Source organism: Henckelia pumila, unplaced genomic scaffold, assembly GCF_033568475.1.
Source record: "Henckelia pumila isolate YLH828 unplaced genomic scaffold, ASM3356847v2 CTG_466, whole genome shotgun sequence".
NCBI classification, from domain to species: Eukaryota; Viridiplantae; Streptophyta; class Magnoliopsida; order Lamiales; family Gesneriaceae; genus Henckelia; species Henckelia pumila.
In genome coordinates this window covers 6254839-6270781 of record NW_027331833.1, presented here as the reverse complement: position 1 = coordinate 6270781, position 15943 = coordinate 6254839, and the positions used below count along the sequence as shown (strand labels likewise).

At 36.1% G+C, this 15943-nt stretch overlaps 2 protein-coding genes across 8 annotated transcripts; one reads left to right on the top strand and one right to left on the bottom strand.

Moving 5' to 3' along the window:
- Positions 1-7695: 7695 nt before the first annotated feature.
- On the top strand, positions 7696-12482 carry LOC140872447 (probable plastid-lipid-associated protein 14, chloroplastic). Of its 7 annotated transcripts, none has more exons than XM_073275275.1 (14): positions 7696-7852; positions 8049-8384; positions 8810-8853; positions 8940-9018; positions 9263-9376; positions 9686-9868; positions 9973-10059; positions 10222-10328; positions 10441-10528; positions 10619-10699; positions 10780-10856; positions 11085-11220; positions 11563-11625; positions 11819-12482. In XM_073275275.1, exons 2-14 carry the CDS (start codon positions 8055-8057, stop codon positions 12464-12466), a joined length of 2037 nt encoding a protein of 678 aa, XP_073131376.1. In that variant the 5' UTR covers positions 7696-7852; positions 8049-8054; the 3' UTR covers positions 12467-12482. The 7 variants fall into 7 exon arrangements, with proteins under 7 accessions (XP_073131376.1, XP_073131375.1, XP_073131377.1 ...); XM_073275274.1 differs by having other exon boundaries at positions 8807-8853; XM_073275276.1 differs by lacking the exon at positions 8810-8853 and having other exon boundaries at positions 8932-9018.
- Positions 12483-12823: 341 nt separating this feature from the next.
- LOC140872668 (transcription termination factor MTERF6, chloroplastic/mitochondrial-like) lies at positions 12824-13957 on the bottom strand. Its single transcript, XM_073275556.1, is given in 3 exon segments — positions 12824-13133; positions 13135-13920; positions 13922-13957. Coding segments are annotated over 3 exon segments (993 nt in total). The 3' UTR covers positions 12824-12962.
- Between the last annotated feature and the right edge of the window lie 1986 nt (positions 13958-15943).

Here is a 15943-nt window from a genome sequence, read left to right as displayed (position 1 = left end):
CCATTAAAATATTAAAACAATTTAAACTGCACAATAAAATCATTTGAATAATTAATAAAATATTCTATTAGCACATAATTCAAATAAAGAATTTAAATCAATTAAACTTAAAAATAATAATCCTAATATTTATTAAATTTAATGTATGCGATTTAGTAGATTGGGTTTTAGGTACTACACGTTGCTTTGACAGTATATAGTTAACGAGTCACATATTATCTAGCCTACTGACGTTAAGCTAGAACCAGATTTGTCTTATGTTGAACGACCACTCTGTATCCTTGACAGGAAAGAGAAAGTGTTTCGGAATAAAACTATGCCACTTGTGATGGTGCAGTGGCAGCGCCGAGGCGTGGAAGAAGCAACTTGGGAAAAGAAAAGTCGTATGCGGGCAGAATATCCTGAGTTGTTTGCCTTGTATTTTTTATTGTCATGTATCAGTGTAATTACAATTTGTTGTAATAAAACATGATTTTTTGTTTCTTATTATCTTGATTTGTCTTTAGAGTTCATTTCGTGGACGAAATATCTAAAGGTGGGAAGAATGCAGTAACTCAGACTCCATTTTAAGATAATAATATGATAATCATGATTAAGAGTTGTTATTTAACCAATTCTAAGGCTTAATGGGACTTTAGAAGCAAAAGATGGACTTTTGTGCATGGGCCAGTTCGGTGGCTCCGAACCCAGCACTTCGGAGGCAACGAAGTTTAGTATTTAACTTTGGAGGCAGGGCAGGATCAGTTGCTCCGAACCCTGATCGAACGGTCCTAACTCCCTCAGCCAGCAAGCTTAGATAACTAAGCCACGAGTTTTTACAAGTGTCCATGAGTCATCAGATTGGACGGTCCGATCCCGAGTTTGGACGCTTCGATCGTGAAGTGTCACGCATGCAGATGCATGCAGAGTTCGGATGCTCCGAACCCGGAGCAGAGGCTCCGAACCTTGGCCGGATCTTGGCCTATAAATAGGGGTCTTCAGACTTCATTTCTGAATACGAATTCCCGAGTTTCCTTCTTCAGTTATATATAGTGTGAGGTATATACTTGAAGGCCCTATCGGTTTATAGAGAGGTTCTGGAATAACAAAGGTGTTATTATAGTCCTCCAGAACAACCGACTCCAATGGGCTTACGACGGACAAAGGTATGGTCCGGGAATCATATTAAGTTTTGGAAGTATTTATTAGCTTAGTTAAGGCTTATAGAACTTATGTAGTGATACGGTCAATTTTTGAATATAGGCTTGAAACATAGGTCCTACTAGACTCGAACTAGCCTAAAGGTACGTAAATATTGACTGAGATTGCCAGCGAGTATACATGTTTATATGTTGCATTTACTTGACATTATTATGTGGCGTGATATATGTTTTACTCAAGGTTCTAAAATTCTCTAGGCGCTAGTCGGGCACCGGACCAGCGCCTAGGCCGCCTAGGCGAGGACTAGGAACAGCTAGGCGGATTCCATGATATCAACATAAATTGATTTATTCGAACGTTGGAGAAATATTTAAACCCCAATATAAATATGCAACATCCTTTAATTTGTTTTTTCTACCTAATTGGGTTGTTATTTTTATGAGCCAAAAAAAAAAAATCCTAAAACCCATAAATGCATAGTAAAAGCCCATAAAAAGATGCATAGTAAAAGCCCAAAAAAATTTTTAAATCCCTAGGCATTTTCTTAGTTCTCTCTCCTCGCATATTTTCTGTCGTCAGATTCTATATTTTCCCTCATTTCATCACCATTTCGAAACTTCAAGCTCCGATCTACGCCGCTTCGTTGCTTGAAAAATTGATTTGAGCATAGATTTGGAATCCTCTTTGCAAGAGCTTTCTTCCAATACCTATTTTTCTAAGTTTGGAGCTCGCCCTGTCGAACCCATTTTTCTCCGCCGCAACCATTCACCTCTCTTGCCATCGTTGCCTAGGGGCGCCCAGGACCTCCAAGGGGCGAACAGGACCGCCTAGGGTGACCGACTAGCCTTTTTTTGGGGCGGTCAGCCGGCGCCCGATGCCCAGCGCCCTAGCAGCGCATAGGCGGTCGCCTAGGGAAAAATTTAGAACACTGGTTTTACTGCTTTCGATATTCATATGTTATTTGCACATACATGTTGAGCCTATACCTTGTTATACCCTGATTATTGAGCCGCTCAGCTCTATACTTGTATATAGTCTATCACTGGGAGTACCACGACGGCGGGGACATGTATGTCTGATTACTCCGGTGTACTAGACGAGTGTGCTTGTACCCAAAGGTTAATCCGTGAGGTTGCAGCACTCATGTGGCGCCTGTACTGAGCATGTCTTATCAGATGACCCGTTACCAGTCATCACGATTGCATGCATCATATATATATGTTTACTCATATTTATGTACTGAGCGTTAGTCGCTCACGTCATAGTTATTATCTTGGACACCCCATTTCAAGGGGCAGGTCGCGGGATGGACGGAGCTGGGAGTTGGAGACAGGACTAGGGAGCCGGAGCCATGGTTGGATATGTTATACAACAGGATTTGTTATAGCTATATAAATGTTTACTTTAAGTTATTTCGATATGGTTGTATCACTACTGAATTAAGCCTTGAACTGTTGTATTAAGTTTGATATGTAAATTATGGGTTATGTTTCCGCACGTTTTACTCTGTAAGTAATTATGTTTTAATTAAGATTAATGCATGTCATAGTTGCCAATTAGTAAGTGATTCAAATGTAGGGTCACTACAATATTTATGATGGAATATGCATTCTCAATGATGCAGTGAGCAAGTTCTCACCAAAGGCGCCAAGATGATGTAGCAAAAAATTGATATTACCTGATTAGAGAAAGTCTGGGTAACCTCTGTAGATCTGGATAGCCGGATTAATACTCGAACTGTTCCAAAAATGAACTTCGTGGGTTGTTACCTGCATCACATAGCAAAGTGAGTGGTACCGGGGGTTTTTCAGCGAAAACACTCCGACGCTCAAGTCAGTATTTGTCCAATAAAAGTTTTAAAGAACTAAAGCATATGACTATAGAGTGCGTATCTTAAGAATGAGAGAATTTGAGCTACTTATAGATAGTCGGAGAGTTTCATGAGCTTCAGTCTCTTATAGATTTTTAAGAATTTATGGGTATTGATAAAGTGTCCAAATAAATAACTAAATAATATGAGACCCAAATGGATTGATTCACTGGGCATGAGCCCAAAAGAAAGTTAAATTGGGGTAATAACCCATCAATTACCATTTACTACTATATATATATATATACACACACACACACATTTTTTCTGGTTAATGATATTTGTATAAAAAAATATAGATTATTTTATGATATTTATTAATTAAATACGATTTTATTGAGATGGTTTTTATTTTGATAAAGATAGATAAATTGGAGAAAAATGCCGGTCAGCTTCTTCGTCTTTTTGACTATCATTATTCTTGTGTTTCTAGAAGCATTTTTAAAAGAAGATTATTTGATTAAAAAGAAGTTATTTGATCGAAATATTTTTTTTTGACAACAAAACTTACCTTCTTTCTTTCGAGTAAAATACTCACCTGACAATTAAGTTGGAAGAGTAGATCCGAAATATCTACAAGGAAATTGAAATCGAAATAATTTGACTTACGGTTAGAAAGTAGTTTTCCAGTACAATATGAGTATTACCAAAATCATGTATTCGATGGTCTATATCTCTACACATGAGTATAATTAATGAGATATTGTTGATGTTGCAAATCATAAGACATTGAATTGATGATTAGGATAAAACCCTTAAAGGTAGGTTGAACTCTATCCAATGGTCTCATCTCTTACTATCTCTTATGATTTAATAAAGCAAGAGTAGTTGATAGTAACCATATTTGGTATTTTTATGTGATTTGTCAAATATATCTTTCATATCAACAATAAAAACAGAATAACTTTTATGAGTTATTTTGTAAATTTAAAAAATACCCTTCTAACTATAATCAAGGGCGGAGACAAGTTAGCCCGAGTGACCCATTTTTAACTTTTTTTAAAAAATGTATTATATATATATTTAGAAATATTTTTTTGCGTTATGTTATTTTTTGACCAATGCTATATTAATCCGAGTAGTCAAATTAAAAAATTAAATAGCCCGCATGTATCAATTAAAAAAATTAACTAACCCATATGTATCAAAATTGGGGTTTTTCGTCCTTGTGTTCTTGATTAGATTTGATTCAAATTTAAATTTTATCTCTATAAATATTCATCTTTTAAATAATATTTTTACTTCTATAACCTAGATTTCTTCTTGCGTTTTTTTATTTTTTTTTAGTTTGTGATATTGATTTATTTTTAAAGTGACTACATTGCAATGAATTTTTTTTAGAATTGTAATTTTTTATTTCATAAAAAAGTTTAATGGTTCCGTTCAAGTTTCTATTTATATTAGATTATATATCGCACTGATCGTTTACTGATATGATGTTGTATTGAAAACAAATTTGAATTGTGATATCAGTCAAAAGTTTTTAAATCTTATGTACGATTTCATAAAAAAATATTAAAAATTTTATTAATAAAAAGCTTTTTAAGACTACAATGTGTTGGAAAAATGTTGAATAAATTGTTGGAATAAAATGACATGAAATGGGCTTGAAATACTTGTCCAAAAGGCTTGTCCCAATTGATGCAAAAATTTGAATTTTAGTGAAATAAATTGGAGGGAAAGTTATCCCACATTGGAATAACTCCAATGTATTGCTCACATTATATAATCCAACTTTGGATTATGAGATTAAGCTCTTAGGGCACGATGTTATGTAAAGGGGCAAGACGCTAGTCGATACAACAAACACACGCGCGGCCGGCTCGGCGAAGCGTGACGTGGCAAGGTATTATGATCAATTATTCTTTTTGGATAAAATTTAATTGAAAAAAAAATTATTATTATTTTTAGTGCGCCCGAGCGGTCATAAATTATCGACTGAGCGCAGCCCTCACCTTGCAAGACAGTATGCTTGAGAAAAGTTGGCCGATCGATCGGTGGAAATTTACTGACCGAGCGCACCCTTCTTTTTCCGAGGCAGAAAGTTTGGCCAAAATTGGGCCCCCCGGGCGGTTAATTTTGAACGATCGAGCGCACCTTTTGCAGTCCGAAAAGACACGACTCTTTCTGGGCTTTTCTGTCATGGGTTGCATCCCTAGGCCTTTAGACGTATTCTTTGGGAACTCAGTTGATATAAATGATATATATAACGCGGAGAAACATATAGAAAAAGATGGAATAACATCAAACGATTGATTTTCTGATTTTCTCTGCATATTCTTTCCTATATCTCACAAAGTCAAAGTTGACATTTATTTTCGTTCGACGAAAATTGAGATATTTGTTGTGCTGCTATATCTCGGTTGTATAGTCGTTGTATCTTAGAGACGATTGCCGCCAACGTTAAGCACTATTAAACGGGCAATTTCGTCTTGCGAAAAGAGAGATTCTCTCGCCTCGACTTGTTCCTGATTGTTGCTGATTTTGTTCAGAATTCGGAATACACCCTTCTAACACAATGAACAAGTATCTTATTCATCGTTTTAATTTTTATGCATTATTTTTTTTTCTTGCCGAAAATTCTAGCCCGGATGGATTTCGAATCCTGGCTCCGCCATTAAATCTAGTACACACGTTTCTCCCACATTTTTTTCAGCTGCTCCTAAATTTTTTTACATGCATTTCATTAAAACAATCGGCATGCACAAACATGGAGTGGATTAGTGGGAACCACAGTGTTCTTATACATTGAATTCATTTCAAATTACACACCGATTCTTCAGTCCCACTCACATATATATGTTACACACGCAACACGTGTGTGTGGCAGCTAGTAACTTATTATTCGAGAGACAGATCAATCCGTTTAATACTCGTAGTGAAAATTGATACTTAATTTTGACTTCAAAAAATCGTACTTTTCACTAAAACCAACACATATTACATGATATTTTCTCAAAACGTAACTAACAAAAATTATACGCTTTTTTTTTTTTTAAAAAAATAATTTGGACATAAATTTTTTTTGACTCAAATAATCATTTAACACAATATTTAATCATACCATGAAAAATGATGTTATTGCATTGTGCGCAATGTACTTTAGACATTAAAAGCAATACTTTTGCAGTTAAATAATATTTTTGATATAAACGCAATATTTTTCATATGTCTTTTATTTTTATCTCAAATCAACATATATTACACAATATTATTTTGTAACATAATTAACAAAAAATACATAGCTACAATGAAAAAATAATACTTTAGACGTGAAATGTAGATAACAATAACACTTTAATAATTTGAATATTTTTTGTTCAAATCAACATATATAATACGATACTTCTTCATAACATAACGAACAAAGTTATTCGATCCAAACTTAACAAACATCGTGTATCTATACCATGTATATTATATTTATTATCATATTGTCTATACTATTAATAAAAGGAGAGAGAAGAATAGTAATTGAATTTAGTGAGATTTTTTTTTTATTATACCAATAGTGACCTTATTTTTTCTTTCGTTCTCTAAACTTTGATTTACTTTTTTGTTTTTTTTTACTAAATATTATTATTTTACAATTTAATTAAAAATATATATGAAACATTAATAAAAAAAATTATGATTATATAAGCATGCATTAGGTGCGACGAGACGCTAATATCTATACTATTATATAAAATTTGGGCACCCTTTAATAACTATTTTTGGTGTGTCAAGATGACACCAATTTTCTTCTTTATTTTACCCCTGTTCATTGAGAGTTCTCTGCGCAGCTTCCTTTTTTTTTTTCTGAAGGTAAAGGGAAAAATAGCATTTTGACAACTTCCATAATTCTAATTTCATCTCACATCTCTCTCATATGTCTTCCAAACGAACGTTCTTTTCTCCCAAACCAGAAATAAAAAACAAATTTTATTAAAAAAAAACTTAAAAGTTGGATCACTAGTATTATATAAATAACGAGTTACTTAGACTAACCAACTTTGACATGATCTATAATACAAATTTTTTTCCATTTATTATGAGAACGGTGATAGACCATGGTATGAATTTGTTGTCATTTTTCAATATTATCCATATTTATTTTGATAATTGTCATGCTATCTAATTTTATGATCAACATTCTACCTTTTTTAAAATATTTTTTTTTGAAGGAAACCTTTTTGAAAATATTGAAATGAAAAAAAAGGTAAAATTATCTAGAAGGGTTCATACCGAAAGAGACATCATTCCACATGAGTCAGAGATTCATTGGATCATGCGAGATTAAATCGAGGGATATGCATGAGCGCGGAAACCTGAAGGAGGAAGCAACATGGCCAACCCCAAAACATGCCCACAATATTTCAGCAAGAGATATGCTTCACATGATGATCGAACCTGCAATGCTGATGAATTTCTTCTTACGTCATCTCAGGCCTTATCAACTCGCCTATGCCCCGTGGGCAAAAAGATGGTAAAATTATCATAAACAAAAAAATCGTACAAACATGCCTTAAAAAAAACTGTACAAACACACAATATTAGCAAAATAGCTACTAATTTGGAGTCAAATTTAGATGATTTTTTTCCAACTCTATCCATAATAATCCATTAAACGTCAAACATTCACGCTCATTAAAAAACAGACTAATAAGAATTGAATATAAAGTGCAGTTGCAATAGAACGACAAGCCCCGGGATATTTACACAGCGGGCGGACGCAGACTTGCGATTGGCTCGTGTTGCAACGCTTCCACAGCTTCCGTGCACGCAACTCTCACGCGCGTGTTCTCTATTTCTACCACTTTCTCATGTTAATTTCTCACGCTTCCATTTCCTCGCATTCAGGTATGCTATATTCTCTGTCTACATATTGTCGGAAAATGTGTGTTTGATTTTTTTTTTGCAAGTAGGATGTGATCCGTTGCTGAGGCTTTGTATTTATGAATTTTAGCGGTGATTGATGTTTTGCTAAGTCTTCGACTGGAATTGAATTTATTAGTAAGTTGATTTTTATTTTTCATTTTTTTTTGGTTTGGTTTAGATTGTGATGGCGGTACCAATTGGAGTATGCTCCAGTTCAGCTTTTGATTATTCTCAAGTTCAGTGTTTGATGAGTTTATCGAGTTGTAGAAATTATTCGTCGGATATGCAGACATCTTTGCCTGTGGCAAGGAGTAATCACTGTATTATGCTCAGAGATCGGAGGTCGAGTGTAAAGGTTTTTGCTTCTAGAGGCAATGTATCGCAGGAATTAGAATCCGAGGATAATGCTGGTGTGAGTTGTTCGGAGGAGGATGATGAATTAAGTCATGTAATGAAGTTCAAGATGTCGGATTTTAAGATTCATGACCGCGTTTCCATTGCTCTTGGTGAAAGGGTATGTGGCAGTTTCTTGGGAATTTGATATCTTGGTGTAAATGCTGTTATGTTATTGTATCTAAACTGTTGTTCGGCACTGGCACATTTGAGGGCGAACTAAGTAACGAACAAGTAGGCTTCCTAAGACTTAGATCTGGCTTTCGGACATAATTGGATACTTTTAAATGGAAAAGCATAATTAAAATTTGATTATAATTTCGCATGTAGTTGGCTGTTCAAACTGACTCATCATTGAACTTTGGTCAAACCGGACAATCATTTTATAAATGGTAGCAATGTAGAAGCTTAAGGTTATACACGTTTTCGTAAAATCATATCTTTGAGATTAGTGCATATTTTACCAAAATCTCTTGTTATACAAAATATTCTCTTATCAATGATTGGATCCTCATTTTATTATGTTTGGGATGAGTTGTGAAGCAGGGTGATGAGGTGGTTTATGAAGCCACTGTGAAGGACCCTCGTAGGTTTGTTTCTGCTTCCGGAGTTTATCAAGCTCGTTTTGAAAGAAAGTTTATGAGATTTTAATATCAGTTTATTTCTAGAAATGCAGTCAATTGTTTAACACGAGAGTTGTGCTTAGGAAACTGACCAGTACACTAGCAAAGCGAAGAGGAAGACGTGCAATGGAGGTTAGCGATATTGATGTTTTTAGTTATCTTTACTATCTTTACTATCTATACTAAGGCTGAGAGCCTTAAAAAAACTGTTTTGGTGTCTTGGTCTGGATTTTTTTAATCCAGAAATACCCCCCACTCACCCACCTTCTTTCTATTATTTTCAATTTACACCCTTTTTTTTTTATATATTATTGAAAAAGTTGCGACCTTATTCTGACCTTATTGTCTTTTCTTTTGATTTGAAAATTTGTTCTAGTTGTTGAGAAGACTAGGAAGCCGCAGATTATATCATTCTTACTCAATGCAAGTACATGGTTATGTGTGCTCATCCAAAACCGAGGATAGTGATTCGTTCACTCTAGTTCATGGAGTAGGTTGCTTCCTCTAGTGCCTGTTTTTCTTATTTTCCATCAATTTTCCAGGCATATGGAAATAGAAATCATTAATAAGGTGTAGACATGATTGGATTAATTCACAAAAAGGAGATGGAATTGATTGTATGACCACTGTTGTACTCAGTTTACTCATTTTTTTATGTGATTGGAGTTCATAAAATGTCCACGTGTTTTCTTTGTACTGTAAGCTATGATGGTTCATGGTCTAATGATTAATTCTCTTTTCTTGCTTGACTGATTAGGCTATCAGATGTCCAATGTAATTATCTGAATTTGTCATGCAGTATCATGGAAGTTCTTCTTTGAGACATTGGTTTCAACGATCTGATTGGCTTCCAACTTTGGAAGCTACTCTTGCTCTGGATGAGGAGTCCGTCAGGAAGGTTGGAGATGATACAGTGGGAGGACCGGCAGTTTCCCGACAGCTTCGCGTTATTCGACTCTTAATGCGAGATCTGTTGATTGGGGTAGGAATCAATGTCATACTATCTCCAAAAAATGTGTAAATTGTTTCTTTTGTGGCTAAAGCACATTGGTGGTTTACCATGTTTTTTTCCTTGCTATGTACCAGGTGAATTACTTGCACAGCCATGGACTTGCCCATACTGAGCTGAGACTTGAAAATTTACATATTAGCCCGGTTGATAGACATATTAAAGTGAGTATGAACTATTCATTATCTTCTAATGGAAACAAAGCAATTATAGTTGTCGCTCTTAGCTTTTGGTGTGCCATCCCAAACTTGACTCGGTTAATCGGATCTTTTATCTTTCTGCTTTACAATAAGGAACCATCATTTTCTGTTTCTTTATAATCTTAGGTTGGAATACTGGGAAATGCTTCCGATTTCCACGAGTCCAGTCCTGTTGATAGCAAACTTGATAGCAACATGGATAGACGAAAAATGATGATTGCGTTTGACATGAGGTTGAAAATACAATCTGAAATTCTCGTGTTCTTGTTACAATCTAGAACCTTTGTTTATGACTTCCTTCCCCCCCCCCCCCCCCCCCACCCCCCCACCAAATGCGTTTGCTAGATGTGTTGGATTCATCATGGCCAAAATGGTTCTGAGGGACCTTATGGATCCCATGATTTTCTCACAGTTCAAATCATTTCTCTCCAAGGTATTATCAATTCAATTCCATATTATAAATCAATTAGGATGATTTGCTTTAACAGAAACATCATCGTTCTCTTTTGTTTGCATCTTTCAGGGAAACAACCCTTCCTGCTTGCGTGAGTTTCTGACTAGTATTATCAATAGAAACTCTTCATCTGGAAAAATTGGATTCCAGGTTGGAGAACTTCCCCTTAACACATAATGCTGACTCCTAGTCTTGTACCAACTTGTACTGAGGCTGTATCTTATTCGCAGATACTTGATAAAAATTGGGGAGCAGGTTGGAACTTGCTGTCCTTGCTTCTTGCAATGAAACCTTTGCAGAGAATAAGGTACCACTCCTTAGTTAGTTACTGTTTGGTGCTTTGTTGGTCCCACATTGACTAAATATTAGCTATGCAAAGCCGTCAAGTGAGGAAAATATTTATATATAGTTGTTGCCAAGTTTATGCACCTCAAGCTTTTCTGCATTTCACCATCAGTATATAGGAAAACTTGATGAGATGCATTTGGACACATCCAATTTTTTTATTAATTTAATTATGTTGGTACATCTGCAGTTGCTTGGATGCTTTAAGGCACCCTTTCCTGTGTGGACCACGATGGCGAGTGGACCCAACAATGGAAATGATCAGATGGAGCCTTGGTTCAACTGCAGTTCGAATTGCTGAGGAATATATTTATGGCAAGCAGCAGGTTTAATGAATACTTTCTCTCTAACTCATGTCAGTCACCCCTAAGCAATCCCAACATTTCAGTTTTCATATTCATGATCTTAGATTTGCATGTCTTACATACTTATTGGATGTAAGGGCCGCTTAATTTAACAAAGAAAATGAAGCCAAAATTTACACAATATAATCCGAAACCTGAACCTTGCTCAATGAATTTTCGAAGTTTCCCTCAAGGATCTATCATCATACTTATCATCAAAATGTCAGAGACTGAGTTATAAAGTTTCGATATTTATCTTTGAATATTATCGTGTGAAGTTCCACTGACCAAGTGAACTGTTTTTGCTATTTTGTTAAATTTCAGCGACGAAGAATTGCACATTTTATTGAGCTAATGGAAATGTTGAACCCACATTCAAAGCCAAGGGTAATAAATTTCTTCATCACTTGGCTTTTTTTAACTCCTATAACTTTTTTTCTTGCCTCCAGGTGTTGAATTTTGTATTTCAACCGACGATTTAGGTTTATATGATATGAGAACAATCTCCCTGCATTGAATCTGGCAGATTACCAATTGTTTTAATTTCCACTAGCTCTGATAAATTTTCGTTCACTTTCAGCAATGGCTGGAATTGCTTCCTGGAAAATGGCGTCTTCTTTATAGCACCGGTAGGCACATTGGTCTAACCCTGCGCCAGCCTCCAGCTCGTGTCCTTATCGGCAACGTCCATTTGACAATATCCAAGCTTCTGAAGCCAGAAGCAACGTTTTCAATTACATCAGACATTGGTTACAAAGTTATAATTGGCAGAGATTGGGCTCATGACAAAACAGGGACAGACGGAAAACTGAAGGTTACCTCTCTTTCCAAATTAAGAGCCGGACGACGGTTATATATAAAAGAGGAAACCTCGACTTCAAATTTCGGGTCAGCTACACAAGATGTCAGAGATTCTATTATAGAGAAGCTCTCTAGTAAGAAATGGAGAAAGATCATGCCCATAAAAGAATACCCTTCTAGTCTTCCTGTTGCAAAGCTCGCCAACAGTGATGTTGAGGTGACCATGAGTTTGGACGAACCGTTGAGTAGTGATATCGAAACTGCAAAGAATGTTATCCGCGAGGTTAGGATGCAAATACCACCTGAATTGTTCGAGTTGTCGAAAATCGTGTGTGGGACATATGTAGATTCTAGGTTGCTTCTCCTTCGTAGTGTGAATGGTTCTGCCCTATTGTTCACCAGATCCCATGTAAATGACACCATATAAACCATGATTTTATGCATTTTGTTTTTAACGTTGTCATTTCCAATCAAGTCGATAACACAGTTGCATCTCTCCCACGGAGAATGTCGAATGGTCTTGTTTTTTGTTCCATCGCTTGTGCCCTGAGCCTAAGAAGTTTCGTGTATGTGATATTCTGCGCAAAACGCTCTCGGAAACAATGAAAATGCAGCAGCCAAGTAGCTGGTTCTCAATAGGAAAAAGGGGTTTCATGTAAGAAGAAAGTGTCCAGAGTCAGACAGTAGCACCTCCAGGTAGTAAAATAAATAGCAAGGCAAACACGACAATGCTTGGACAAAAGAAAGGTCAGTCTCTAGCTGCTACACACTGAATAAATTCGAAGATGCCAGTACCTAATGCTACCAGCTAATTTCATTCAAATTTAATACAAGTTCGAATTCAAATAATACGATACAAAACCGTATCCAGGCCATAGATTAACAAAACCCCTGGTCAGACAAGAAAGAATAGTAATACAACTTTAGGCAAGTTGCTCAGCTAAACCAAATTTCAATAAAAATTTCTTCTGGTTACAGTCCAACATTTCACTCAAGCTACAATGTATGTGCTTTTGCTTCAAAAGTTTTTGCCTCGACTCTAATCTTTTCTTCAAACCGTGCCTAAAGAAATCAGGATAATCAGCAATTTCGCCAAATTTGCCTCCCCATCACCTGCACCAAGAAATCGATCCTTGGTCCTAAAGAATTACTGACACTCTTAATCAGAACTGGAGGATAACCAGCAACCAATGCAGCTATCTGGCTTGAATCAAACCCACATGATTCGAGGTATGTGGCATTAGGTCTAAGAATCTTATTGGCATCCCGACACAGAACCTCTGGGAAATTTATTGCTACCCTTTGGAGGTGCGCATCTGTAAGGCCTAATGATTTCAAGAATTCTGAAGTTGGACGGAGACGTTTGTCGATACTGTAACCCATGATAAATGGGTGTTTGACCAAAATTCTACCAATCATCCCGTCTTTGGATAGGCCGAGGCTGGCTAGGAAATCCACTATCCGTGATAGCTTGAATTCAATGCTATAACTGATGATTCTAGGGTTTAACAGTATCATTTTGCCAAGTAGCTTCTCAGGTGCTCCAAGAGCTTCGAAAAACGCAAGGAGGGGGCAAAGCTTCTCTTCCACGCCGTGGAAGAGTATGTGTGGAAATTTTGTTATGGCAGAAGCTACATCCTTTGGTTTTGTCTGCAATGTTACAAGACACTGAACCACTGGAATGAGTTTCTCATGCAAGTCCACAGTAAGAATTTTGGGGCACTTGCCAACAATGGCAGGAAGTTTCCTCTCTTGGATACCTATACTCTTCAAGTAATCCCAGTTTTCTGAGGCCTTTTCCCTTTCAACACCCTCAAGGGGCTTGCACTTCTGGAACATTTCACGAATACTTTTGTCATCAAAGCCTGTGTCTTTGAAAAAACCACAAAATCGAAGTCCTGTGGCAACTAGTTTCCATGTGTCCTGACAGAAATTGGAAACATTCGGTCACAAACTTGAAAAAAATTAACACCAAAGACAAAATCTTCAGGCAAAATCGCTAAATTTAGAGTTCTGAATGGATAATTCATTTGACAAACATGTAAAAGCAAGGGAAGACCCCCAAAGAGAAACCACAACCAAACTTGGTTTAGATCTCTTCTAGATAATTACATTTGATTCTTATATTATATGATGCCAAACATGTACAAGCAAAGAAAAACTTCCAAGTACCATTCATGATTGAATACCAAATATGAGATGGAGTCCTGGAGCCTTTGGTGCAATGCAAGGTCTCCTTCGCGGCGTGCTTTTCAATATCACAAGAACTTTAATTTCTAACGGAACACCAAATTTTTTCCCCGACATAATTTTTCATACATTGTAGAAAAAGACCATCCTTTTGCCAAGCAATCCCATTTTTTTTTTTTTTTTTTGAAGGAAAGCAATCCCATTTTAACACCACTATATTTCAATTCTAGGACTTTTCTACTTAAATCCATGACAAAAAAAAAAAAAAAAAAGCAACACTCCAAAAGTTAAACAATTCATCGGCTCAGCATTCTACTCTAGACAATGTCACCAGAAAATAAAAGGAAGAACAATCCAATAAACTCAAAAACTGTACGGAAATGAACACAGGAAAACTAGAGAAGGAATCAAACCTCATGCAATTTGGTTCAGTGTTCAAAGTGGCTTTCCAATCGCTTAGTTGAATTTCTTTTGAAAAATTAGCTGTTGAACTCTTATCTCTTTTATCTTTTATGCATGCTCGTCTTGTTCATATTTTCTGTTCCAGTGTGTTTGGATACCTAAAAAATAAGATTTGGATTTGGAATTGAAATTGGATTTGGAATTGGATTTTAAATATATGAAATTTGAATTCCATTTTGGTGTTTGGAAAAAAATTAAAATATATTTTGGAATTTGATGGTATAAATTTTATATAAATGATATTTTATAAAAAAAATTTGAAGAAAACTTAAAATTTATAACCAAAGTATATATATTTATTATTAAAATATTTTTATTATTTTTATAAACTCAAATCCCGTGAAATCCCATGAAATCCGACCAATTTTATAAGGATTTCAGTTAGTTAAATGAAATCCCATGAAATCCCATCAAATACCAATCCCGTTTTAAAATTCCGTTTTACCAAACACTAAAACGGTATTTTCAATTCCAAATCCCACCAAATCCAATGCAATTCCGTGATTCCAAACACAGTGTTCATGTTTCATTCGCTAAAGAGAAGTCGCATTTCCGACATGATAGAAAGCGGGTGGTAACGAGACACGCACGAAGAAACCGTGTTTCTTATGTTTTATATTGCTATATTAATCTTCTTCCTCTAGTAATACTAATACCTTATAAGCAGTGTTGTAAATGGCGAGAGGCGATGGTGGTGCGGTCCGAGACCGCTTATCGCCTAGGCGGTTGAATTTTTTTAAAGCATTTTTATGAGTAATCATATATAGTCATGCATAAAAAAAATCTTCATAAATAAAATACCATATATACAAGGTGCAAATAAATATATAAACTCAAACTAACAAGATAATTAATAAAAATTCATCATCATATTAAATTGGTGGAGGGCGGCGGCGGCGTCGGGCGGTGTGTGGTGGAGGGTGGGAGAGCAAAAATGAAAAAAAGTGGCTAGTGTTTTTGAAATGAGTCAAGATCTAGGGTTTTAAAATAAATAAACTTTGACTAGGATTTTAAAATGTATTGACTTTTGACTAGAATTTAAAATTAGTTGACTATGAACCTTGACTGAATTTAAAAAGCTTTGGCCGCCTCAACCGCTTCAACCCTCGGGCACCCGCCTCGACCGCCTCGCCGCCCGCCTCGCCCGCCTCGTAGCTTGGGCCGCCTGAAACGACCGCCTCATGCCGAGGCGTGGCGGTCGAGGGCCGCCTACCGCCTAAGCGGTGCCTAGGCGGCCGCCTCGACCGCCATT

What these genes read in the sequence shown, in the direction of transcription:
- LOC140872447 (XM_073275274.1), top strand. Translation starts at nt 8,055, where the DNA reads ATGGCGGTACCAATTGGAGTATGCTCCAGTTCAGCTTTTGATTATTCT. An exon ending in TGCGAGATCTGTTGATTGGG is followed by an intron (nt 9,869 to 9,972) that starts GTAGGAATCAAT and finishes GCTATGTACCAG; the next exon opens with GTGAATTACTTGCACAGCCA. An exon ending in CGGTTGATAGACATATTAAA is followed by an intron (nt 10,060 to 10,221) that starts GTGAGTATGAAC and finishes TTATAATCTTAG; the next exon opens with GTTGGAATACTGGGAAATGC.